This window comes from Gopherus flavomarginatus, chromosome 4 (assembly GCF_025201925.1).
Source record: "Gopherus flavomarginatus isolate rGopFla2 chromosome 4, rGopFla2.mat.asm, whole genome shotgun sequence".
Taxonomy (NCBI): Eukaryota; Metazoa; Chordata; order Testudines; family Testudinidae; genus Gopherus; species Gopherus flavomarginatus.
Genome location: NC_066620.1, coordinates 46452598 through 46480275, shown reverse-complemented (window position 1 = coordinate 46480275; position 27678 = coordinate 46452598). Strand labels below are relative to the sequence as shown.

The 27678-nt window shown below is 43.3% G+C and overlaps 1 protein-coding gene across 13 annotated transcripts in view; it reads left to right on the top strand.

Annotated features, from left to right (window-relative positions):
* LPGAT1 (lysophosphatidylglycerol acyltransferase 1) overlaps window positions 1–27678 on the top strand; it is a 947911-nt gene that overhangs the window by 48550 nt on the left and 871683 nt on the right. For all 13 annotated transcript variants that reach the window (XR_007774158.1, XR_007774156.1, XR_007774160.1 and 10 more), the window contains exons 4-6: window positions 326–444; window positions 13946–14041; window positions 23568–23841. Coding sequence is in view for 8 of the 13 variants with exons in the window: in XM_050951898.1 (XP_050807855.1) it covers window positions 326–444; window positions 13946–14041; window positions 23568–23841 (489 nt within the window). In the remaining 5 variants the exon portion in view is untranslated. The remainder of the gene's footprint in view (window positions 1–325; window positions 445–13945; window positions 14042–23567; window positions 23842–27678) is intronic.

Sequence of the window (27678 nt, the reverse complement as noted above, 5' to 3'; positions counted from 1 at the left end):
GGATCAAAAGTTTTGTAGTTGGTTTTGAAGGCTCGAATATAGTCTGGTGACTGATATTTAAAAAAAAGGAGACTGTGTGTGTGTGTGTGTGTGTGTGTGTTCAGGTAGATTATTTCTGTTTTTACAGTGCTTGCTGATTAAATATTACAAATTGGGTTCCTGTTTTGCTTGGGGAAATGGCATTGCTAATCTAATGATTGTCCAGTGTTATGTGCCAGTTTAAATTGGCATGCAGCATGTAGGTTTCTATATGTAAGACTTCTAGTAGCTTTAAAAACTTGATCAGATTGAAAGCTTTACTCTTACCTTTTTTTTCTTTTAACAGTAGTCGAATGGGGAGATGATGTTAAAGTGGTTTCAGAAGATGAAGCCATGATGTTGGTGAACCATCAAGCAACAGGAGATGTCTGCACGCTAATGATGTGCCTTCAGGATAAAGGCACGGTAGGCTATCACCAGGGAAATGGGCTATTCTCTGTGTATGCAGTTGTTGTTGAGGTGTATGTAACAATGAAATTGACAGGCAGTAGATTTAAAACAAAAGAAAGAACTTCACAGGTTGACTGTGCATTGTGTGGAACTCAGTGCCAGGAGAAGTTGTAAAGGCCAAAAGTATAACAGGGTTTAAAAAATAATTAGATAAGTTTATGTAGGACAGGTCCATCACTTGCTGTTCACCAAGATGGGCAGGGATGCAACACCATGCTCCGGGTGTCCTAAAAGCCTCTGACTGCCAGGTGCTGGGGCTGGACAGCAGGGGCTGAATCACTTGATAATCGCCTGTTCTGTTTATTCACCTGAAGCATCTACCGTTGGCCACTGTCGGAAGACAGGATACTGGGCTATATGGACCATTGGTCTGAACCAGTATGGACATTCTTAGTTTTATATATAAATCTGCCATTAGTAACTTTTCCTTTTTAGTATGTTATTCCCCTGTCCCCAGATTATTTCCTCCTCTTCCCCCCTCCAAAAAAAAACCCACAACAAAACCCCACCCAACCGTGTATTAAGTTTTGTTTTTTGTTTTTGTATATGACAGCCAGTAGTTAGAGCAGATTTGAGATTTTAAATATGGACTTCTTTAGAAGTGAGTTACAAGACAAATATTTGTGGCCTAATCTAGGTGAATTGTGAAGAGGCAAGTTTCCTTATAGTTAATATTGAAGCAGTCAGTCAGTCATAAGTATGACTTTTTTTTTTCTTTTTCTCCTTTCATGCCAACCACGCATCTTGTTACAACTTTGCCTAAAATAAACCAATACATGTTAAATTTCACAGATATGTTTTTATGCCAGGAGAGACTTTTTTTTCCAAAAAGTCTGAAACAAATTGGATGAGGCATTTCAGAGAGATGAGAGTTCAAAAATTGAAAGTTGTCAAAATTGCTTGGCCTCATTGTAAATTAGGCTTAATATGTTGGACTTGACAAGGACTGGTACCTTTTTAGTAGTTTTAGAAGTTTTGTTGTCGTTGCAGAGTTTTCACATGCATTATGCTTGAGGCTACGTTTTAGTGACGGGTATTTTTACTAAAAGTCATGGACAGGTCACGGACAGTAAACATAAATTCGTGGCTCGTGACCTGTCTATAACTTGTACTAGTTACCCATAACTAAAACTTGGGTCGGGGCCCCCGGGTGCTCTGTTGGGGCAGTCTGGCGGCATCATGGGTGCTGCAGCGGTGTCTTGGGACCCCCGCTGGTGCTGGGGAGGAGCGGGTGGGCAGCAGGGTGCGACACTGGCTGGCACTTGGAGGGGGGAAGTACTGGTGGCACATGGACTGGGACCCCAGCTGGTGCTGGAGGGCGTGGTTAGTGAGGCTGGTATGCTCCCTAGCCAGCTCCGCGTGTCCCTGCAGCTCCTATGAGGAGGGAAGGCCAGGTGGGCTCTGTGCGCTGCCCCTGCCAAGCTCTGGTTCTGTAGCTCCCATTGTCCAGGAACAGCAGACAGTGAGAGCTGCAGGGGCGGTGCCTGCAAGCAGGGACAGCAGACAGTCCCCTGGATGCTCTGCCTAGGTCAGGAGTTGCAGGGTCATGTTGGCCACTTCCCGGGAGCCTTCCCCCGCCTGCCCAGGTAAGCACCGCCCCACACCCCAACCCCCCCTGCCCCAGCCCTGAGCCCCCTCCCACGTCCAAACTGCTGCTGGCCCAGGTGCTCCCAATGTCACAGAAAGTCACGGAATCCATAGCTTGTGTGACAGACATGCAGCGTTAATTGTGGGCTGTGTAGAGTTCCTAAAAGTCCATATGGCTCAGATGTTGGTGACCACAATGTGAGGTGTCCTGTGAGGAAGGAGTAGTCTGAGGGGTAAGCAGGAGACAGTGCCATACGTGGGTAGGCTAGGAAGAAAACAAGATGTACGTAGCAATTTCAAGAGATGACTACTCCAAATATATTGAATCCGCTGTACATTCTCTTGTCCCCACCATCCTAATGAAGCTTTCACGTTGGAGGAAGGGAGGATGCACGAGAAACACCTTGCAGCCATTCTCCTCTTCCCTTCCCCCTCCCCAGAATGTAGGGAAATTCACAAGGATTTAAACTTGATTAAGATGGAGTTGAGTTAAGATTTTTTTTTACATGAATCATATATGTATGTATACATACACGTGTATGTATAAAAATAGGGCTCTCAAGCAATTAAAAAAATTAATTGTACTGTTTAAACAATGATAGAATACCATTTATTTAAGTGTGTTTGGATATTTTTACATTTTCAAATATTGATTTCAGTTACATCACAGGATACAAAGTATACAGTGCTCACTTTATTTTTATTACAAATATTTGCACTGTAAAAACAAAAGAAATAGTATTTTTCAGTTCTCATATTACAAGTACATTAGTGCAGTCTCTTTATCATGAAAGTTGAACTTACAAATGTAGAATTTTGTACAAAGATAACTGCATTTAAAAACAAAGCAATGTAAAACTGTAGAGCCTTCAAGTCCATTCAGTCCTAGTTTTTCTTCAGCCAGTCACTCAGACAAACAAGCGTGTTCACGTTTGCGGGAGATAATGCTGTCTGCTTCTTATTTACAATGTCACCTGAAAGTGAGAACAGGCCTTTGCATGCCACGGTTGCAGCCAGCGTAGCAAGATATTTATGTGCCAGATGCGCTAAAGATTCATATGTCCCTTCATGCTTAAACCACATTTTCAGAGGACGTGTCCATGCTGATGACAAGTTCTGCTCGAGAATAATCCAAAGTAGTACGGACCGATGCACGTTCATTTTCATCATTTGAGTCACATGCCACCAGCAGACGGTTGATTTTCTTCTTTGGTGGTTCGGATTCTGTAGTTTCCACGTCAGAGTGTTGCTCTTTTAAGACTTCCGAAAGCATGCTCCACATCTCGTCCCTCTCAAATTTTGGAAGGCACTAAAGATTCTTAAATCTTCGAGTGCTGTATCTATCTTTAGAAATTTCACATTGGTACCTTCTTTGTGTTTTGTCAAATCTGCAGTGAAAGTGTTCTTAAAACGAACAACATGTGCTGGGTCATCATCCAAGACTGCTATAAAATGAAATATATGGCAGATAAACAATTCTCCCCCAAGGAGTTAAGTCATAAATTTAATTAACACATTTTTTTAACAAGTGCCATCAGCATGGAAACATATCCTCTGGAATAGTGGCCGAAGCATGAAGGAGCATACAAATGTTTAATATATCTGGCACGTAAATAGCTGGCAATGCCGGCTACAAAAGTACCCTGAGAACTAAGAAGTGGGCAGCATTATCTCCTGCAAATGTGAACACACTTGTTTGTCTTAGCGATTAGCTGAACAAGAAGTAGGATGGAGTGGACTTGTAGGCTCTAAAATTTTACATTGTTTAGTGTTTGAGTGCAGTTATGTAACACAAAAAAAAATCTACATTTGTAAGTTGCACTTTCATGTTAAAGTGGATACATTACAGTACTTGTATGAGGTGAACTGAAAAATACTATTTTAACATTTTTAGAGTGCAAACATTTGTAATAAAGTGAGCATTGTACACTTTATTTTACGTTGTAATTGAAATCCACATTTGAAAATGTAGAAAAACATCAAAAAAATTTAATAAATTTCAATTGGTATTTTATTGTTTAACAGTGCAATTTAAAGCTGCGATTAATCGCAATTATTTTTTTGAGTTAATCGCCTGAGTTTAACTACGATTAATCAACAGCCCTAATATATAATATGAGAGAGAGAGAATAAAATAATCAGTGACTTAATGGGAAAAGCTTTTCAGAGTCTCTTGTCATACTCTGACAACAACAACGTTATCCTGGATATTCAAAGTTACAATTACATGCTATGCCTTCCCTCTCTCCCTCAGCATTAGAAAATATGGAAATAACCAATCAAGGTTTACATAATAACTTTAACTCCACCTCTGTCTCACAGGCCATAAAACAAGTGAAAAACCAGAGACTAGATCATCCACAAACAAGCACATTTAATTGTACCAGTTACTCTGAAAACTGAGGAAGTGATATATTTGGACTACTTTAATCTTGTTTGTACTCTGCTTTAACATTTAAATTGCATTGTACCTGTCTTTACAATGATAGAGTGAACACTTCTTGCTTTCTTTAAGATCTTTGGGAATTTTCTAGAAATTTTACATTGCTTCACCAAAAGTGACTGCATGTGGGGATGTTCATTTGGGACAGTTCCCTAGAGGCACTTTGTAAATGTTGTGTCAATATGAGACTAAGCATAGACATGTAACTACAGTGTCTGGTTTCAAATCTCTTAGAGATCAGACCAAAACTTACTGGTGGATAGTTTACTTTTTTGAGAGCTCACTAAAGTGTCCTGGATAATATATAAAGAAAACCAAAGATACATACATCCAAGTTCTTTGACTTCATAGACATCGTATATAAATAAAATAGATTTAATGGATTAAAGATATTTACAGGCTTCAAACTTCTTTAGATTCCTATAAAATCTTCTATCAGAATGTCTCTGTCTTCCCCACAAGGTGTGATGAGTGCATGGAATGCTACAGAACAGAGGCAGAAATAAAGATTTTTAGAAGTCCTTCATTATTTGTTTCCATTCTTTCTGATTTTTTTTTTAACCTTTAAGTCTGAATTTCTAAGCTTTCTCAAGTCTGTAGGTTTTGAGGAAACTAGGGCAAGCTACAATCCTTCACTCTTGGATATGCATAGATCCAGAGCTTAAGTATTGATTTGCCTTTTTTAGTTTGCATTTAAAAAAAGTGTAAAATCTTAGTATGGGTTGAAATATTGCACAATTCTTATAAGTAATTATTGGAAAATCAGTCTAGCTTATCCATAATAGAATTGCTAAATCAAATGCTTTTAAATTGCTTAAATAAGATCTCTAATCGCTGTGAGAGTACAGGGTGACATTGGTCATTTCTTTTGAGCAGAAAGCTGGAACCACTAGAAAGGTAAAACAAATTGATATGGCCAGAAGAAATCATTGCGTAACTACTACTATTAAATTGAGCTTAGGTTTTAAATGTACCATTGAAATAGTCTTTTTTTGGTTTTCTCTGGGCTTCATACCATTGCTCTTCGTGTGTTCTTAACAAATTGGTGGTGTCCCAGAAAGGTTTTTAGGTATTATTGTTAATTATTATTCTCTATCTATTATAGTGCTGTTTATCAGTAGATCTCAAAGCACTTCACAAACAAGGTAAATATCAGTATCTACATTTCACAGATGAGGAAACTGAGGCACAAAGGTGAAGTGACTTTTTTCCAAGGTCACGCAGCAGGCTGGTGGCTGAGCTAGTAATAGAACTCAGGTCTTCTGAGTTCCAATCATTTGTTAAATCAAATAGATTTGGTGGTCACTAGCCATTCACAACACTTTAAAAAAAGACCTAGAGGAGGTAAATTCAGAATTCTGAACAGCCTGACTCTCTGCTGACGATCAGGTTCTGCATATAGCAAGGAAGGGAATGCGGCAGTGCTCTGAAAATTCACCAGCGGATTTCTTTCTTGAGGGGCACGTATCAGCAAAATGACAGTGTTTTAGGATTTATGACATACTAGAATGCTTGTTTATAAACAAAATGTTCCAAAAAACCATCTAAGTTAGCCTTCTACAATTTAAATAGAAATGCTAATTAACAGTAACGCTTTCTGAAAACATTGTTCCAGATTTGCTTGCATGAATTAGGGAAACATGGGTCTCCTGTGAAGGGAATATCCCCATCAGTTGAAAGTAAACTTTATTCCATATAATATAGGATCTGCACAGCTTTCTCTTTAAAGATCAGTTTTACAGAGCAGGGTTTCTGCTCGTTGGTAATTGGATCCAAGGTGATCTGTTCAAGTTCACTGTCTTTAATATATAATTTTGAGAAGTTGAATTGGTGTCAACTGTGAATCTTGTCGAGATTTCACCGATACAAGTATATTATCTCTTCAGCCAAGAAGGATAGGTTAAAATGACTCAGTGGTAGTGTTATCAGAGTAGTATCCATATGTTTGGTTATACTTCCTTGTGTAAAACAAGGATCCCAGAGAGCTCTGTTTGAGAGAGTGCAGTTGAGAAGAGAGACTGCTTTTTACCTTGCACTGCAAGTTTCAAGACTTGATTTTCCCAGCTTCACTGTGCAGTTACAACAGCTGCTACAAGAGCGAAGTCCATCTAATCAGATTGCATGACTGATTCAGATGAAGTCAGCACTGTGGAATAGAAGTATCTGGGCTTGTAGTTGTTTATCTTGGGAAATACTTTTCTTCACACTTCATCCTTATTCCCTCACTTTTAAATGGGTAGGGTAGGAAGGTAAAAGCAGTGCACCTCCTGAAACTGAATCAGAAAAAATAAATTCCTTGTGTACGTGTCAGTGTGGATCCCATTCTGAGTGTGCATGTGTCTCATGAATGTGATATTGGAATCTTTTGAATATTAGTGTCTGCTGGGTCATGAGTGCTCATGTGCCCTCCCACCTAAGGGCATAAAGGGCGGAGCAGCCATAGCTGTCCCTTGGTTCCTTCTTACAGCCTGTGATCATTACACACAATGAGCAGTGTCCACCACAGTCACAACGCACAGAGCTTCATAGCTGCAGGTTTCTGGCATTCTGAAAGAAGTGCGGTGTAGAAATGAGGATTTGCCCTTCTGGGGCAGACTTACTCAGTGCACACACGGATGACACATCATACTCCATGAAGAACTCCCTGGTCACGTTCTATTCATTTGGCATCCAGGCCACAGCCCCAAATGAGTAAACCCTCTAAATATTGGGTAATCCAGGCAAAAGATACTTACCTTCAACCATGGTCTTCTAAGTACCCAAGAAGAAGCCATGGTTCTCTTGGAGGAGGCCATCGTCTTCCTCAGTTGCACATCTGCTTCCAGGCAACAGGCTTGATAGATGGGTCAAGGTCTACGTTTAACCACTCAAGTGTCAGCCCATACCCTACCTTTGGATGCCAGTTTGACTCCCGCCGCCCACCCTCATTTAGGCTTGGACTTCTATAACTGACAGATGGATGCTGGACATTTTTTACCATGGCTAAGTCTTGCAGTATCGGTCCTTTTCCCCACTCCCACTCCCATTCCCTGTCCCTCTTCAGGGATCCTTCAGCTAAGGAAGAAGTAGCTTCTGTGCTTTGCCTGGGAGCTATAAGGTGAGTTCCTCCTGGAGTAACAGGGAAGATGCTTCTACTGATACTTCCTAGATCTGGGATAGGATGAAGACCCCCCTTTTTTCTCCAGGATAAGGAAGACTGAACAAATGTATATGCCATCTCCCATTCAGGGTGGTAATACTTGCTTCCATCATTTTTCCCCCCCACCAAGCTCAAGACAACTTTCTTGTGTATGCATTTCTACCAATTCCATTTTTCCCCAGAGTGATTGATTGCAAAAATTGGACAGGATTCAGCCATATTAGCAGACACAATTCTGGCTAACACATCTCCTCAAGATATCTCTTGATTCTTCCATACCACTTCCAGATTTTACAAGGATACTATCACAGAATGAGGGTCAGATGTTTCATCCAGACCCTAGGTCATGGTACCTGACTGTGGATGTTGGCTGGTTGAGTGCTACTGATGGACTGCTTCTTAAAAGTACAAGAGAACTTATTGAAAAGGCGAAAACTCTCCATCATACCTCTAAATGGAAATGATTTTCAATATGGGCAGCCCAACACAACCACGATACATTGAAGGCCCCTTATGCCAAAAAATCCTCTGCCACATTCTAGATTTAAAACATTCTGGACTTTAGTTCTGCCTAAGTCCACCTTGCAGCAATCTCAGCAATAATAAATGCTTACTGATCAATCAGAGAACCCCCTCTTATGTGCAATCTTAATATTGTTCTTACAAGCCTCCTGGAACCCCCTTTGGACCTCTCTGAATGCTCTGCATACCACTTTATTCTCAAAGTGGCTGCCTTTGTTGCCATTACATCGTCCAGAAGGGTCAGTGAACTCCAGCCTCTTTACATAACATTCCATAGAGATAGAGAGGTGTTAAAACTTTACCCAAGTTTATTCCCTATATTGATTCAAATGAAAATCTGACACAATCTATTAGTTTATCCCCCTTCTACACTCCATCCCCCAAACCTGAGTTCTCTTTGAGAGAGAAGAAATTCCCCTGTTTTAAGGGTCTTGCTATGTTATCTTATGTTAGGCCAATAGGAGCCGCTGGAAGCGGCAGCCAGTATGTTCCTCGGCCTGCGCCGCTTCCAGCAGCTCCCATTGGCCCAAAGCAGCGAACCACAGCCAGTGGGAGCTGCGATCGGCCAGACCTGCGGATGGGGCAGGTAAACAAACCAACCTGGCCCACCAGGGGCTTTTCCTACACAAGCGGCGACCCCAGTTTGAGAAACACTGACATAAAGTCAACTTGTGGAACTCTTTGCCAGGAAATGCTGAGAAGACCAAAACTATAACAGGATTAAAAAAAGAACTAGATAAATTGCTGGAGAATAGGTCCATCAGTGGCTATTAGCCAGGATGGGGAGGGATGCAACATCATGCTCTGAGTGTCCCTAGCCTATTTGCCAGAAGCTGGGAATGGGCAACGGGATGGATCGCTTGATTACCTGTTCTGTTTGTTCCCTCTGAAGCACCTGGCCTTGGCCACTGTTGGAAGACAGGATACTGGGCTATGTGGACCATTGGTCTGACCCAGTATGACCATTCTTATGTAAAAATTAATTATAATAATAAAGATGATAATGAGATCTCAACATAGCAATGATGTGAGATAGCAACCTTGGCAAATAATGCCTTTTAAAAATCTTGACCTACTAGGAAACATTTATGTAAGTTTCCATTCCCAGTCACAAATCTAGCATTCTGGAGCAAAGTCACTAAAATATAGTCCAACAAACAAATGTTTATTTAACGTGCCCCTCACTTTTCCCTCCACTGCACCTCACTCACTAGTGTTGTCCTTGGTCAGTGGAGAGTCAGAGTTCAAAAGTGCTTTCATGTGAGTACACCTCCAAAGTGGGGGGCAAGAAGGCACCTTGCTCGTTCCTCCATCTGCCCACTGTTCACTCTGGCCACTGCTGTTTGTTGTGCCATCGTTCCCCACTCTGTTGCCAATGGCCCTGCGCCGTTACCTTCTGCTGCCACCTGCCACTGTGACCTCTGCGAGTTGGTCTCTTGAGGTTCCACCCAGCTCTCAGTCATTTCAGCTGAGCTCTCATTGGGGGAACCTCGCTGCTAGTGCAGGCTGGGCCATCTCTTCCACAGAAACACTGTCCCCACAGCAGGACTGAGCACTTAGAGCCAACTATCAGTGATTTCAGCTGCAGTGGTCACTTAACAGAACAAAAGATTATCTATGGAGCCTGAACAGCTCTGTCTTCAAACAGTGGAGAGGGAGAGGTCCCCACTCTCTCTCTTGATGCCCTCAATCAGCACAGGCTAAGTACATTTCATTCCCTCCCACCCCCCGCATTCAAGTGATTTGTAACCCAACCCCAGCAAAATCTATCACTTGGGCAACACAACTCTGTTTGCTGGATACCTAGGTAGATTAGGTGTGAATGTAAATACAGTCTGGTCCTGAAGCCTTTCCCCCCCAGCCCCAGCTCATCACTAGCTGTCAGGGAGAGCTCATTTAGACTTTGCTTACAAATCATCATTTGAAATGATTAGGTTGGCCAACATCACCGAAATGAGTGAACTGATGATGTCATAACAAACAGCTGTATAAGGAAGCTAGGCTATGTTCATACTTTTCAAGTCTATTATACTTTTTCAGATACACGTATTTTATCATACTGTATATGCTTTTAAAGTGTGTATTAATGTTTCAGTTTCACTTCAGATTTCCAAACAGTCACTACATTGGCATGTAACTAGTTCACAAAACTGGGGGGGGGTGGACATTTTGGGGAGAGTCAGGGGGGTTGTCATGGTATAATTTCCCACTCTGAACCTTAGCGTCCAAAAGCTGGGGTACCAGCATGAATTCCTCTAAGCTCAATTACCAGCTTAGTACTTGTAGCGCTGCCACCAACCAGGAATTCCAGTGCCTGGTACACTCTGGTTCCCCCAAAACCTTGCCCAGGGACCCCCAAGACCCAGGCCCTCTGGATCTTCACACAAGGAAAGTAAACCCTTTCCCTCACCGTTGCCTCTCCCAGGCTTCCCCTCCCTGGGTTACCCTGGAAGATCACTGTGATTCAAACTCCTTGAATCTTTAAACAGAGAGGAAAATTCACCTTCCCCCCTCCTTCTCTCTCCCCCTCCCAGACTCTCCCTGAGAGAGAAAGTAATCCTAACACAGAGAGAAATTAACCTTTCTCTCCCCCTTCCCTCCTTTCTCCCCACCAATTCCCTGGTGGATCCAGACCCGGGCCCCTGGGGTCTCACCAGAATAAAAAAAAACAATCAAGTTTTTAAACAAGAAAAGCTTTTAATTAAAGAAAGAAAAAACAGTAAAAATTATCTTTGTAAATTTAAGATGGAATATGTTACAGGGTCTTTCAGCTATAGACACTGGGAATACCCTCCAAGCCTAAGTATACAAGTACAAATTAAAATCGTTTCAGAAAAATAGAAATTTGAACTCCTCCCAGCCAAATACACATTTGCAAATAAAGAAAACAAACAGAAGCCTAACTTGCTTTATCTACCTAGTACTCACTATTCTGAACTTATAAGAGCCTGTATCGGAGAGATTGGAGAGAAACCTGGTTGCACGTCTGGTCCCTCTGAGCCCCCAGAGTGAACAACAATCAAAAACTAACAGCGCACACACACAACTTCCCTCCCTCAAGATTTGAAAGTATCCTGTCTCCTGATTGGTCCTCTGGTCAGGTGACAGCCAGGCTCTCTGATTTTGTTAACCCTTTACAGGCAAGAGAGATATGAAGTACTTCTGTTCTATTAACTCTTACTTATCTGTTTATGACAGGGGTGTAGGGAAATCACTGACTAAAGCCTTTTCAGACACTCTCCATCTTTTGGTTGCCACCTCTGGTGCTTCAAAGGGTCAAGCCATTTCCTCCCACAGAAGAATAAAATGGATTTCATAGTGTATTCCAATCTGCTGTCATCTATCAGCTACATTTCTTCCTCCAAATATTAAAGCTCACTCAACTGGCGCACAGGCTCCCTTTTCTGCACACTTCAGGAACATTGCTGTATCTGAAATTTGCAAGGCAGCTCCGTGGAGTTAATTCCCTTTCATTGTTCAACACTATGCTCTTGGCCTGGCTGCGAGATCAGATGTCAGATTTCATAGGGCTGTGCTACAGTCACTATCTAGTCAATGTCAATCAGGACTTCAGTCTCACCTTCCAGACTGAACACTGCTTATTAGTTACCATGCACGCATACTTGAAGAAAGAACGGATATTTAATCTTTATAGTAAGTGTGTTTCTTTGGGATCTTGTCATCCGTATGGATCCCATGACCCTCCCTTTACCCTGCTTTTCAGAGTCTCTTCCTCTGGGATTATGAATTAGTGAGGGAACTAAGGGATGGTTATGGCTGCTCTGCCTGTTATGGCCTTGGGGGAGAGGGCACAGGGCATACGGTGGCACAGGTGTGGCTCAACTGACACTGCTGTTCAAAGGCTTTGATCTCATGGACATGGATGTATTCACATCTAAAGTGGGATGCACATGGATAACAACATCTCGAAGAACCACATTTACAGGTAAGTAATAGACTATATTATGTCGAATAACTGTTTTAAAAAGTCTGTTAATATGAAAAATAAAATGCAAGTGGTGGGTTTTTTTTATGGGAGACACACAGTTGTTGAAGATTTAAAATCAAATAGATAGTTTCATCCACAAATTGTACGCAATTTAAATTTTAGAGAAATTATCTGATTAAAATGGGGTTGGCATATCAGAAGGAGGCTCTGACGGGATCCCCGGGGTGCAGCCTGGGACTGTGGGACCACTGTGTCCCCATAACTCACTATTCTGGGTTGTCTCTCACAGTGTTTTGCTAGTGACAAGCAGCAGACCCCTCTAGGTGCTGTTATCACTCAGCACAACTGCATGTGGAGCCCCACACCCAGATAGATTGCATGAATGCTCCCAGAGGCACTCCTGAATCATACAGAGTAAGACAAATCTCCCCCCTCCTCCCCCCGCCCCCAGCTCCTGGCCTTGTACTTCAGGAATATACCATCTTCCACTGCTCAAGACCCTTTATTGAGCAATGCAGGTTTATTAATTGGTCCACCACTTCATCAATGGACAGTGGATATGCACCAGCCTTTGCAAACTTGAGCAGATTTACCAAGCTCTTCAGGCAAACTCACTGGTAAAGATAAACAGTAAAACAAGTTTATTGATTACAAAAGAGAGATTTTAAGTGATTATAAGTGATAGGTAAAAAGGCAGTGATTACCAAAATAAAATAAAAAATACAACATATACGTGCAGGCTAAACTCTCAACCTTGTTAGACTCGGTAACATCTAGATTAAGCAGTTTTTGTCACCCCACTGGATATTACAGTTCATAGTACACAGGTTTCACTCTGGAAACCTGGGCCAGTCTCTTCTGTCGGAGTCTTCAGTCTTCTCAGTGCCCTGTTGTTTGCAGCATAGGTGGGGGAAGATGTACTGTTTTTATGCCCTTAGTCCATGTTTTATATTGTTTTATGCTCTTAGTCCATGTGCTTGCAGAACACAAGTCCAGGCATGTCTGGTGTCAGAGTAGCAGCTGTGTTAGTCTGTATCCGCAAAAAGAACAGGAGTACTTGTGGCACCTTAGAGACTAACACATTTATTTGAGCATAAGCTTATGCTCAAATTTGTTAGTCTTTAAGGTGCCACAAGTACTCCTGTTCTTTTTGCATGTCTGGTGGGCATTGCTAAGTCACAAGGTGAAGCAATACTCCCTATATGTCTCCTGTGAGTGAGTCATTGTATTGTAACTCCTCTGCTAGATGGTGGCTAGTGATGTCCGTTCTGCACCCACCTGGGTGTTGGTTACCTCCCTTGTCGTTGTCTCTGGAGAGCTAGTATCTGTGCATTTCCCAAACCCACAGCATATTTTAGTGAACACTATACAACACAATTCTTATAATTTTATATGCATTAATGATACACACATTTAGATAGAACAGTGGCTTTCAGCAGATCATAATCTTTTCCTTAATACCTCACATGACATGCTTCATGTGAAATATCACAGTTATATATGTGGTGAATATGAGGATTACAGGGTGCTCCCCCAATGTATAGAATGTCAAAGGGGCATACAGTGTGCCTGTGTGAAGTTATACCATGTGAGTAGCAAAGTAAAATCGTACGCTGATGCTAAGGAGAGCGGTCAAATTAGGCCCCTTCCAAGAAAACAAAATGGCACCTGAGCCACTTTTCACTTTTGAAGAGCTAATGCTATTATTTATGCGTTAGCTTGTAGGTGGGTTTGTTGGTTTTTGAAAAGATGATCTCTCTAATCTGATTCTTTGCATGTAGTATATACTGACAAATCCTTTTCTAAACTTTTCAAGGTTGTCCGTCAGATGATGTGGTTGATGGATCATATTTTTAAGTATACAAACTTTGGGATCGTATCACTAATCCACGGAGACTTCTTTATAAGACAGGTAAACAATAAATTTGTGGTAGAACCTTGATTTATCCTTGTAGTCAATGCTCTGTTTTCCGTTAAGTTTTCTAGATGCAAAATTTCAATGTGGTCTGCTAGGATTTATCTGTGTAACTTCTGTACTGGGGATTACAAGGTGAAATCCTTATACTGAAGTGTACTTGTTAAAGGTAGATCTAATACAAAATAAATTAAAATATTTTAATTTGTTTTTAGTATTTGTATTATTTAACATTTTATATGATAATAGGGGCCTCAACCAGGTAGGTGTCCCATTGTGCTAGGCCACAGTACAATCATACAGTAAATGACAGTCTTTGCTTCAGAGTTTACAATCTAATAGAGGTACATTGCCGTAAATGTAGAATAATATAGTGTGGAATCAGGTTTGTAATACTGATAATGTGTAAACTTCAGTCATTGTTGTTTGTTTGGCTATGTTATCCCAAAAACTGACAGAGAAATGATTACTGAGATTTTCTGTATTCTTCATTTCTTAAATGCAGAGCAAACCATCCTCCAAGAATAAGAAAATGTAAAAAAGGTTTGGTAGCTAACATTGATCTGATTCTGGTTATGCAAAGTATGACATTCAGAATACACATTTCTCCCTCCTCCTTTATTTTTATTTGTCTGGGTTAGGGAGGGGGGAGGCAGGTGGAGGTTAATTGGGATATTGTAACTTTAAGGAAAGAGGCTAATCTGTATTTAAAACAGAGTGACTGAGGATTTGTTGGAAAAAATATACATTTCAGGCCAGATTTTCAGTTAGGAGATTAGAGGGGTGCTTAGTAAATTACAGGCACTATTACATATTAAAATAACAACCTCCAGTGGTGGGCCTATTCTGCTTTGTGGATGACCTTTAGTTACATGGTGGTGCTCGTGCATCTGAGAGAAGAACGGAACCTGACATGTTTTAAAATATCAATTGCTTTATATCTTTCTTGTATTTACTTACATTTAGCACACGTACAAGATAAATACTGAGTTATATATGCTAAAGGGCAACTGCAGATTTGTTAATAGGATATACATTTTAGGATATTTTTGGATGTGTTTTTGTGGCCCTTCCGTCTACCTAATGTAACTAATGTGTATTTGAACTTTAAATTAAAAGATTATTAAGCTGCAAAAACAATGGTTTGCCCTCTATAAAAGGTTATGGTATTGCAGACCTCAAATTTTCATTAATCAGAGATTTATGCTATCTGGAATCTGAGTACTAACAGTGAAAGAGAAAGGCATGTTTTTCTTTTGTAATTATTTTTCTGATGGGCATATACATCACTGTCATGCAATATTCTTCATTGCAAAAGTAGCTACAAAACCCCCTATTATCTTCTTGGAGCCTTGATCATGGCATCATCATAATAAAAATGAACTCCCCTCCCTCCCTCCCTCTCATGAACAGGTTTACTTGAAGTAACTAGAGTGTGTTTGTTTTTCAAAGGGGGTGGCTAGTGTTCTTTTTTTCACCTAATGACTGTCTTGCTACTAGTGTAAACTTCATTTTCTAACTCCGCCGTGCCCCCTCCCCCCCCCGGGATTGCAAGATTCATGGTGCCCTCAAGGAACTATGATACAGTGGGTTTTTGTTACACTCCTGCTCACCCTGCACAAAAGATCAAGACTATTGCTTGTGCTACAGGACTGCTAGTCACCAGCTGGAAGAATGCAGATCCTAAAGAAACTGCCTAAGCTTAGTTCAGCTGTCCATTTTAACAGTCTAGCAGAAAAAGGAGTGTCTATTTCAAGGACTTTCACTGCTTTTGTGGCCTTACCATCAGTTTACTTTTCTCTACTTCTTAGCCACTACTTAAGTCTTCCGAATGGTCCTCCCCAAATCACAGCTTTTTCAGGTCGTCTAGTCTGATGGTATCTGAGAGCATCCAGTGCTTGCTGGATGTTGTTCCATCCATATCCTTGAGGAGTTGTTTTAGAAGTCAGGGTATGGCTACACTTACATTTGTGCAGCGCTGGGAGTTACAGCTGTGTTCGTACAGCTGTGTAGGGCCAGCGCTGCAGTGTGGCCACACTGACAGCTACCAGCGCTGCAGTGTGGCCACATTTGCAGCATTTGCAGCGCTGTTGGGAGTGGTGCATTGTGGGCAGCTATCCCACAGAGCACCTCGTCCCATTTTGGCGCTGTGGCTTGTCGGAAGGGTGCGGGTCTTTCCGCTTCCTGTTCCAACGCCCCGTGGTGCTTTGCTACACATTCCAAGCAGTTTGGTGGCTTTGTGAGTCTACAGCACGATTTCTGTTACAAATGGAGCCCGAACTGCTGAGGACCTTGCTGATGAATGTTGCCAGCACATCACGCATGGCAGTGGAGCTATTCCTTCAGCTGCAAAGTGACAGTGAGGAGTCAGACGATGATATTGATTCGCCTGACGCGCAAGACACTAAATTGCTTGTGGCAGTAACGGACGTGCTCAGCACCGTGGAACGCCGCCTTTGGGCTCGGGAAACAAGCACTGAGTGGTGGGATCACATCGTCCTGCAAGCCTGGGATGACGAGCAGTGGCTGCAGAACTTTCGGATGAGAAAAGCCACTTTCATGAGACTGTGTGCTGAGCTCGCCCCTACCCTGCGGCGCAGGGACACGAGATTGAGAGCTGCCCTGCCAGTGGAGAAGCAGGTGGCTATTGCAATCTGGAAGCTGGCAACTCCAGACAGCTACCGATCGGTGGCGAACCAGTTTGGAGTGGGAAAGTCGACCGTTGGAATAGTGTTGATGCAAGTTTGCACGGCCATTAATCGCACCCTGCTAAGAAGAACTGTGACTCTGGGAAATGTGCAGGACATTGTGGATGGCTTTGCAGAAATGAGTTTCCCTAACTGTGGAGGGGCAATAGATGGGATGCATATTCCTATTCTGGCACCACCCCACCTGGCATCAGAGTACATTAATCGCAAGGGGTATTTCTCTGTGGTTCTCCAAGCGCTTGTGGATCACCGTGGGCGTTTCACTGACATTTACTCAGGATGGCCTGGAAAGGTGCATGATGCACGCATCTTTCGGAACAGTGCCCTGTTTAGGAGGCTGATAGCCGGGACTTTTTTCCCAGACCGCAAGATCACAGTAGGGGACGTCGAAATGCCCACTGTGATCCTTGGAGACACCGCTTACCCCTTAATGCCATGGCTCATGAAACCGTATACAGGGAAGCTTGACAGGAGCAAGGGCCGATTCAACTACAGGCTGAGCCGGTGCAGAATGACTGTGGAGTGTGCTTTTGGCCGTTTAAAGGCGCTCTGGAGGTGTCTCTACGGGAAGCTAGATTTGGGGGAAAGCAGCATCTCCGCTTTTATATCCGCGTGCTGTACCCTCCATAATATTTGTGAAGGGAAGGGTGAAAGGTTCAGTGAGGAATGGGCCTCCGAGGTTCGAAGCCTAGAGGCTGAATTTGCACAGCCAGAGAGCAAGGCTACTAGAGAGGCCCAGCAAAGGGCTTCAAGGATTAGGGATGCCTTAAGGGAGCAATTTGAGGCTGAAAGCGAACAGTAATGTTTGGTGCCTTTGCTGTGCCCGTTTTTCCCTTGGGGTACAGTATTTATCACTTTCTTCAATAATAAAAAATGTTTTATAAGCCAAGAAATCATTTATTCAAAATACAGTACATAAAAGGGCAGGGGAGTAGGGTGATGGACTGTACATTCAGAGGTATGAATATGTCCTGCTTGGATTGCTGTTCAATGCCTGCTGCACTTCAGGATTATTATGCTGCATCGTGATGGGGGTTGAGTTGCAGTTATCAGGGCTGCAGTTATCAGGGCTGGTAGGTGATCGTACAGGTGTTGGGGGCAGCTGGGGGTGGTAAGAAACAGGCTGCTGGAGAAAGGTGTTTTGTGCAAATACTGGGGAACAAGAGAGAGAGCTTTGGGAGGGGTGGGGGTTACCATGGTACTGATCTGCCTGCATGGCTACGAGAGACTGCATACAGTCAGTTTGGCGAGCCAGGAGGCTTATCAGCTGCTTTGTGCTTTTCTTGGTAGCCAATTCCTTTCTCCTGCTTTTGTGTTTGCCTCCACTCATGCATTTTCTCTCTCCATTCCTGCATCTTCTTACTCTCTCTGGCTTACTGATTCATAACTGCTTTGATCAAATCTTCTTTTGATTTTCGAGGATTTTTCCTCAAGTTCTGTAACCGTCGGGCAGGCGGTGATAGTGCTGGATTATTCAAGGTAACTTAAAAAAACATAAATAGAAACATTTAATACACAGAGGCTACATTGTTTATTATCACACAGTGAAGGAGTTTTTAGACTTTTTGTAGCATCATTCCCACGTACCTAACATAGCACAGAGAGGCCACGGCAGCGAAGGCATGGCGAGCAATGGGGTGAGTGTTTCTGCCACGACTTCACCTGGGAAGGGGAACTGCCTGAGGGCTCACTGGGGTTTCTGTGCACTGGGGAAAGCAGAGAGCAGGGACCTGCACTGGGGAAAGCGGAGAGCAGGGACCTGCACTGAACACTATCCCTACATTCTCAACAGGATTTTCTACTGCCAGATATATCACTGCTGCGTGTTACCTGGCAAGAGAGGGAGGGTCTTCTACAGCAATGTGGATTCTGCCCTGGTCCCTATGCAGCTTGCCTGTGTGCAGCAATGGTCCCCCAACCCCTTGCGGCACAGTGGCGCGGACGAGTTAGCCTGACCGGGACAAGGACCACGGTGGCTCTCCCTATAAACTTGCACAAGCACATTGCCCACGCTCTGGCTGCAACTTTTCAAGAGATTACCGAGGCCGATTACAGAGACGTGATAGACCAAATCAATGGGCTGTTCCACATTTAGGCATGCATGCAGGCAGCCATAACCCCCACCCTCCTCTCCCAAAACATTTCCATCCTAAAAATAAAATCTGCTTACCGGGAACACGCTCCTCTGCTTCTTCTTCACCAACAAGTTCCAGCTGCTGCAACTGGCTAGCCTCCTCCTGGCTTGAGAAGAGCTCCTGGCTGCATGCCTCCTGGGACTCCGGAGTGTCTCCCTCCACCCCAGTAGCCTGACTCTCGGCTTTCTCTACACCCTCCCCCACTTCTCCCTGCTCTGAGCTCTCCTTCGTGCTCCTCGGATTGGCAGTGGGGTCACACCCAAGTATGGCATCCAGCTCCTTGTCAAAACGGCAGGTCGTGGGGGCAGCTCCTGAGCGGCGATTTCCCTCACGGGCTTTGCAATAGGCACTGTGCAGCTCCTTTACTTTTACCCTGCACTGCAACGCATCCTGTTCATGGCCCCTTAGCAGCAAGGACTTTGATATCTGCCCACAGGTATCATAATTTCTCTGGCTGGAGCGCAGCTGTGACTGCACAGCTTCCTCACCCCAAACACTGATGAGGTCCTGCAGCTCAGAAGTGTTCCATGCTGGGGCTCGTTTGGGGCGTGGAGACATGGTCACTGATTGATTGCACTCCACACCTGGCTGAGCAAACAGGAAGGGGATTTTTAAAATTCCCGGGGCATTTAAAGGGCGGGTCACTTGAGCCTAGGGCAGTGGAGTGTGAAACGATGAGCAGAGTGGCTGAAAAGGTATGCTGGGATACCTCTTAATACCCTGGAGGCCAATAAAAGCGCTGTTGGTGTCCACACTTGATGACCAGCGCTGCATCACCAGCGCTGGAATCGCTACACCCTAGGCAGACCAGGTGTACAGCCAGTGCTGCAACCAGGGAGTTGCAGCGCTGGCTGTGCTTTGCAAGTATGGACACAGACTGAGTTGCAGCTCTGTAACCCCATCACCAGCGCTGCAACTCTCCAGTGTAGCCATGGCCTCCGATCTTTCCAAGTTCCTTGTATGCGATCCACTTTTTGTTACCAGACTCATTTGGGGCCATGTAAACTTTATGGAGTGTGTGTAGTGGCTTGGCAAATTAGGAGATAATCACCTGCTGCATGCTTCCTGAACAAAGCAGTATTTAAGAAGCAATCTGGTGAGTATTTTTCAAGTACAGGCAAGTTTGGAACCTTGTGATTTCAAAATCTATGCAGAAATATCTTATAATAAGTCACCTTTCTCCATACTGCCCCATCACCATGCCTCAGTGGGTCACAGCTGAGGATGTGAGATTCAGGACAAACTGCAGAGAAATATGGCAGATTCACCCCAAAACTGGTGGTTATTCTATCATCACTGTACCAAGATAGTAACAAAAGTAAACTTCTGTCTTACCACACCGGTTAACAAGAAGTCAAAAATGCTGTCACCTTAGGCATTCGAGCCCTTATTTCATAGGCGCCAACTCCGTGGGTGCTCCAGGGCTGGAGCACCCACAGGGAAAAATTAGCGGGTGCTCCGCACCCACCGGCAGCCAAGCTCCCCCTCCCCTCGCCTCCTTCTCCCCCCTCCCCCCAGCGTGCTGTGTCCCCGCTCCTCCCTCCTTCTCTCTTCCAGCGCTTCCGGCCTCCTGCCACCTAACAGCTGTTTGGCGGCGCTTAGGACTTTCTGGGAGGGAGGGGGAGGAGCGGGGACACAGCGCACTAAGGGGAAGAGGGAGGTGGGGACTTTGGGGAAGTGGGTGCAATGGGGACAGGTCGAGGGCAGTGCAGGGACGGGAAGAGGCAGGGGCGGAGAGGTCGAACACCCACCGGGCAGAGGGGAAGTCGGCACCTATGCATTATTTTACCACCTGTAGGGGACTCCGGAAGACTTTGTCACGGCCTAGCTAGGGCTTTTCGCTTTCTCGGTGGCAGGTTATTATAGGACACGGTGTGCCAGCAGATGCTGCTTCCAGCCGGTTAGAACTGCCTTGCCTGGGAAGCCCCGGTGTTTATGAGGAACTGCAGAAAGCCCCTGGCCATAAGCCAAGGGGGGCGGCCACTGCTGATGGAAAGCCCCAAACTGCATATGTATGTGCTGCTTTGCATAGTATTAGCATGATGCTGTAATTGCCGCAGGCCATTGATTGCGTATTCGGACTCCATACCAGGCCGAGCTCCTTCGTGTGCTGGATTCCCCATCCCAGTGACAGCAACGCTTGGAGTCCCCGTTGTGGGTGTGTCACATTACCTTCATTAAAGCCAATTAATTCACCGTGTACGTGGGCCTCGTCCTTGCAGGGCATACAGGCACGTAACACCACCCAAACACTAGACTTTGAAAACCAATTTTATTAAACAAATGGTTCTTCTAATCTCAAGAGATCAGCCACATAGCCAGGTCAATATACAACTCAGATCTTACTCAATAAATACACTGTTGCCAATCCTTTGGTAACTAAAAGATATAAAGGTTTATTTATAAGGGAAAAGAGGAAGAAAATTAAAATGGTTAATAGATCATGTACATACAATCAGGACTTTGGAGCTCTGCTCCAGTTCCAGGCAAAAACCTGCAGCTCCACTGCTCCAGAGCTGCTCCGTGCTCCAGCTCTGGGCTCCACTCCAAAGCCCTGTATACAATTGTATCTTTGGCTTCTGGTATAACTGAGAGATAGGGCCAAATTCTCAGCAGTGTAAAATGATTAGGTCCATTGACTCCAATTAAGCCATGTCATTTTACACCAGCTGCAAATCTGTGCCATAGAACCTGCTCATCGTGACCTCTTACATCAGTTGAGGATTGAGAGAATTGCAGCTGAAGAGCCCAGACCTACAAGTCCTCATTCACGTGAAGGAGTCATATGATTCCAGGGGGCTCTTAATGAGCGAGGGTTTTTAAGATTTGGCCCCAGATTTCTATCGGAACTTTACTTCCCAACTCTTCTACTCAAAAAGAGGAAGTCAGGACTCGATATTTTGTATCTTAACCCTCCCCTTTTTTTTTTTAAAAGGGCACTTCGAGACTGTATTAATATATCAAACAATAGTAGTAAAGGGCAGAAGCACAGTCATTTTTTACTTACCACTTCAGGTTTAATAACTACCAGAGTCTCCAGAGTAGCTACCTTGGTGCCAACTTTTCACTCTTCTAATATCTTCTTGTCCTGAGTAATGCTTTGTGTTAATGGTGTAGTCTTTTTTGGGGACAAAAGGAATGACTTGTCTTAGATAGCTGCAGAGGTTAGCAAGGAATTTATTTAGAGCTGTATGCAAATCAGACTCTTGTCTTCTAAATAGAACAGATAACAAAACATAATTTCAGATCACACACCAAAAAATGAATCTGTGCCAGTAGCTGCCTACCTCTATAGAATGCCAAAATGTAGCTTGTGGCTCCTCTCTCTTGTCTAACAGCAGTCGTGTTTAGAAACAATAATATGAATGTTTATGCTTGCTGGCCTGGATGTTTTCAGGGAATTCCTCCTAATTGAAATTTCTTATATAATTGCCGTATTTTATATTATAGAAATTAATTTCAAATTACTTGTTTCTTTTTAAGAAAGGAACTTCTTTTTTTTTTCTTGGCGAACTTTTACGTTATTTAAAATGAATACTTCTAGTTTTTATCTTATTTCTTCTTTCAGTTGATCAAAAACCTACTCTATAAATGCTGAATGTTGGTACATTTATACATATTGCAAACCTACTCTTTAAAACCATGACCGAGGGGGGGAATGCCCTCATTTTACAGTGCAGTTCTAATCTTATTTAAAAATAGTATCTTCTTGCAGAGAAGATCTTTCCCTGGTGTAGTGATTGTCATAACTGCTAGCTTTAACAAACAAATAAGCAATACATTCAGGGAGCACATCTATGGGAGAATGGGAAGAATTCTGTGATTGGCTTGTATGCTATCAACAGAATTAAATTCTAGTCTCAGTTAAACCTCTCTAACCCTACTGAAGAAGAGAGCAGTACTGAAGAACTTGTCCCACCGCTTTGTATTGAAGATAATGGTATTGCACAGGGGTGCATGCATTGAGGACAGAGTTTTGTCTCGCAACTACTTTGTTATGAGAGGTGGTGTGTGAACCATCTTGACTCTTGGATTCCAAGTTGAGTTTGCAGTAGCAATAAAAGCTTTTTTTTTTTTTTTTTGTTTAAACATGTAGTCTTGGGCAAATTTGATCAGAGGACCATTAACAGATAATGTTCTGGGGTTCCACATTTATTATGTTATACGGAATCCCTTTTTAACACTATAACTGCACTTTAAAGATTAAACTTAAAAAAAGAGACCTGGTCAGAATGACAGTTTTACTCTCACTCTTGAAAACCTCTCTTCATTCCTTTTGAGGGTGGCATTGAGTTGACCATCAGTGAGTGCCTTTGGGAAAATAGTATTTATGTTGGCATTGAAGTTTTATTACGCTGCTACCTTGATATAACACGACCCGATATAAGACGAATTCGGCTAGAATGCAGTAAAGCAGTGCTCTGAGGGGGGAAGGGCAGGACTGTGCACTCTGGTGGATCAAAGCAAGATCAATATAACGTGGTTTCACCTATAACACTGTAAGATTTTTTTAGCTCCTGAGGACAACGTTATATTGAGGTAGAGGTATATGTAGCTCTCTGAGAAAAGACAGTTTAAACATTATTTTAATTGACAAGTTTTTAGAATTTTTAAAAATATGCTTAGATTTTTAAGACTACTTAAAATATCACTAACCTTTCTCTATCCTCACCCTCCCAGGGAAAAGCTCACCGTGACCAGCAGCTTGTGCTCCTAAAGGAGCACCTAGACAAACATTACAGGAGCCGTGACCGGAAGTGGATTGTACTGTTTCCAGAGGGTGGCTTTCTTAGGAAAAGGAGGGAAACAAGCCAGGCATTTGCCAAGAAAAATAATTTGCCATTTCTTACACATGTAACCCTGCCAAGACTGGGAGCAACACAAGTTATTCTGAAATCACTTGTAGCTCAGCAAGAAAATGGAATCCCTGCAGGTGGAGATGCGATGGTAGCAGGTAGGAATTGTTATGAAATCTCCAAATAGCTAATGTTCAATGTGAATACGTAGTTATTAATTAAAACTTCATGATGCTTTGAGTTAGAGGTCTTTTCCAGTCAGATCAGTACCTGAACGTGTGAAATCTTCAAAATATGCTGAGATCCTAATTATTGTAAGCATTGGTTGACCATAATATTTTTTAAAATTTCTTAGTATTTGCACTTTGGTTTCAGTCCTTTTATTTCTGGAACTTGAAAGATATTTTTGGTTGTATTCTGAAACTTTCTGTTCTAGTTAGATCCTTATACTCTGCACCCATCATAGTGGTATTTGAATGCCCAACCTGATGTATGGAGATTCACTCCACTAATTCCCTACTCTCAGATGAAATTATATAGTCTGCTGGTTTGGAATGTGTGTCATAGATAACAGTACATAACATCTTTGGTATGTTGTATGCAAGTGGCTAATTTTAAAATATTGTTAAGTAGGGAGTTTACGAGGGGCGTTAACAGGTTGAAGAACCAAGATGCAGCAGCTCTGACACTCAGTGTTCGTGATGGAACCCCGCTCAATATAGCGATCAGGAGGTGACTGGGAATCAGGACTTCTCTTTATAGTCATGCTTTTCTCTTCATATATAACTTTAAGTAGGATAATAGTAGCACTTTTGCAGCAAAATTGCATCAAATCCTTCCATAGCAAACAAATTAATCATACGTGTTTTTGTCATACCAAGTATCATACTATTCTGGAATCACCCAGCTGCTTTTAATTTTCATGGAGAGCACCTAGAGGTGATTATAGGAAGAGGCAGTACTCTGCAGACACTGAGATGTGGGATCCATAAACATCACACTTTCACTGTTAAAATTTATCACAAACATGCCGTCTTCCTTATCCTTAGAAAGAGAAAACTAGGTAAGAAAGACACTCCTTAAATGGCTGTGTTTTGAATAGCCATTAACAACCGTCTTCTAATAAGAAAGAGCTTCTAGATTGTGTCAATCTTTCTGCTTTAAGATTCCTCTTCTGATACCATCTATTTCCTCTCTGTGCTGTATTCAGGAACTTGAATGCAGAGTGTTTGTTCCAGAATACTTGGATCTGACCCTTATAAATCCAACTGCTTCATTGGTTCCCTCCATCAATAACTGATTTATTGGAGTAGTTTTCTCCCTTCAGCTTTGTGTTGGGGAAGTGAGTAATAGAAAAAGTAATCTCTCTTTTCCCCATCCTTCTTATATAAAAGATCTCAAACACCTCTCCCCCAACCCCTTTCTCCCTCCCTCCACTGGGTTGCCTTTTAAGAGTCTGTCTTTTTTTCCTCCTATCTTTGATAATGCCACAAATGTCATACTTGCAATTTTCCCCCATTCCGATAGGTAGATGCATTATGGGAATTTTATTGCAACATGCAGTGTATGCAGTCTAGTTTTCCTTCATCAGTGTATGTTCATGAGATAAGAATTTTCCTTTTTCCTGCTGAAACTCTGCTTTCTTCTCCTCCAAGTATTCCCAGGCAATTTATATTATTTTACTTTCCACTTTTCTCTCCTGGCTTTTAAAACTTTTTATTGCAAACTTTATTATCTTATCATGTCATGTTTGTTTCATTTTGATCTTTATCCAATGTTTTCTGCTTTACTCTACAGCTTTTACTGTATCCCATATACTTTTGTGATTAAACTTTTCATTTTGAGTCTTGAGATGTGAAGGGTTGTTTTTATATCTGTTTTATTGTGGAGCAGTTCTAAGGAATCAATAATACATACTTACTTTTTTGTCTTGGAGTGTTTGCATTGGAGAGGGAATAATGTGACAGTGTAACTCAGGGCCCTAGCTGTGGGGGTTGATAATTGTGGCTTTAAATCTGTCTGGTCACTTAAGTTTTTTGTTTGCTTTTTGGCATTTTCAAAGAGTCAGTGGATTTAGATCTATATTGACTGTAGTTACGGGATTTCCATCACTCATAGTAGAGGCAGTGGGTTTTTTCATATCGAAACTAGTGGTGTCTGTAACTGAACCTAAAGAATTATACACCATAACTAAATTTTGAGAGTAGGGATTCATCCTTTCCTTTATAAAAACCTGGCACGTCAGTGATTGATTTTTTTTTATTTTTTCCCCCCCAAAATAGTGTGAGGATTGGTCGTCAAGAATATATACAAAAGGATATATTGAAATAGATAGAGAAGACTGGGAGGAAACCCTATTAATGAAAGTAACCTTGCCTACCTAGGAAATGGGAAGAGATGACCTACAGATAGGAGTTGATTTTTATTTTGCAGATAGCAGAAGTGTTTTGATTAAAATGAATTGCAAGTTGAGCTGTGTGAATTGCATCCCTTAATACTTGGCATTCTTCTCTCCGGCTACATACAAAATGGAGACAAAATCAATTCTCTGAGAAGATCTAAAGCAGGCCTGCACAACATACGGCCCGCGGGCCGCATGTGGCCTGTGGACCCTCACTGTGCGGCCCGTGGGGGGATTCTAAATCCCCTGCACACGGCGCTCTGTGGGCAGCCCAGAACCCTTTAAATCCCAGCCACGGCTGCGAGTCAGAGGGTTCTGGGCTGCCCTCAGTGGCAGGGAGCCCAGACCCCTTTAAATCCCAGCCACAGCTGTGAGTCAGAGGGTGCTGGGCTGCACACAGCGGCGGGGAGCCCAGAGCCCTTTAAATCCCAGCCGCGGCCGCGAGCCAGAGGGCTCTGGGATGCCCGCAGAGATTCCCAGCCACGGCTGGGATTTAAAGGGCTCAGGGCTCCCCGCGGCTGCGGGCAGCCCAGAGCCCTTTGAATCCCAGCCCGCAGCCGCTGATTGACCCCTGCCCCAACTGCCCCCCAGGACCCCCACCCCCTATCTAACACCACTGGTCCTTGTTCCCTGATACCTCTCTCCTGGGACCCCGGCCCTAACTGCCCCCCAGGACCCCACCCCCTATCTAAATGCCGCTGCTCCTTGTCCCCCGATTGCCTCCTCCCGAGACTCCCCCAAATTTCCACCAGGACCCCATCCTCTTCCTGTCCCCTAATAAACCCCTGGGACCCCCATGCCTATCCAGCTGCTGCCTGTCCCATGACTGCCCCCCTGAACCTCTGCCCCATCCACCCCCCCTGCACCCTGTCCCTTGACTGGCCCCCCGGAACCCTCTACTGCTTCTCCCACCCCCAGACCCCTTACCATGCCGCTCAGACTAGCGTGTCTGGCTCCGTGCAGCTCCAGACACATTGCTGCCATGCTCCCCATGGAGCCCACAGCCCCTCCCCCACCCCCCAGCACCTGCCTTCCAGATTTGAACACCTCAAAATTCAGGAGTGCTCAAGCTCAGTTTGGGCAGCTGTTACTTCATTTCTCCCAAATCAAATATACTGATCCACTGTAACTTGCTGTAGAAAAAGTAGGATAAAATTGAGCAAGAAATGCTTATTAGGACAGGAATTGCTATTTTCAACAGCCATTGTCTTTTTGTTTGTTTAAAAGGAAGACAGTGATATTGCATTGGCAAATTCTCCGTAGAAAGAAAAAGTGGAACAAAAGAATAGTAAAGACACCTCAACTTTTCCTCATTTATGAAGGACAGTCTTATAATATGCATCCAGATATCCTCCAATCACACAAGCTGAAAATTGTTCCACTTTACTGCAGTTCTGTAACCATATGGGAACCAATCCTGTCTGTGTTTTGTGCACATCCAAAATTCCTGCTGAACGACCTGCCCTGGGAGTGAGTTACCAGTGACCCAGGGCTAGGGTGGCAGGAGTTTTGTGTGTGGGGGGCACTGGTGGGGGGGAGCCCAGAGCTGGGGCAGCAGTGGGGTGGCGAGAGGGCACTGGTGGGAGGAAAGGGG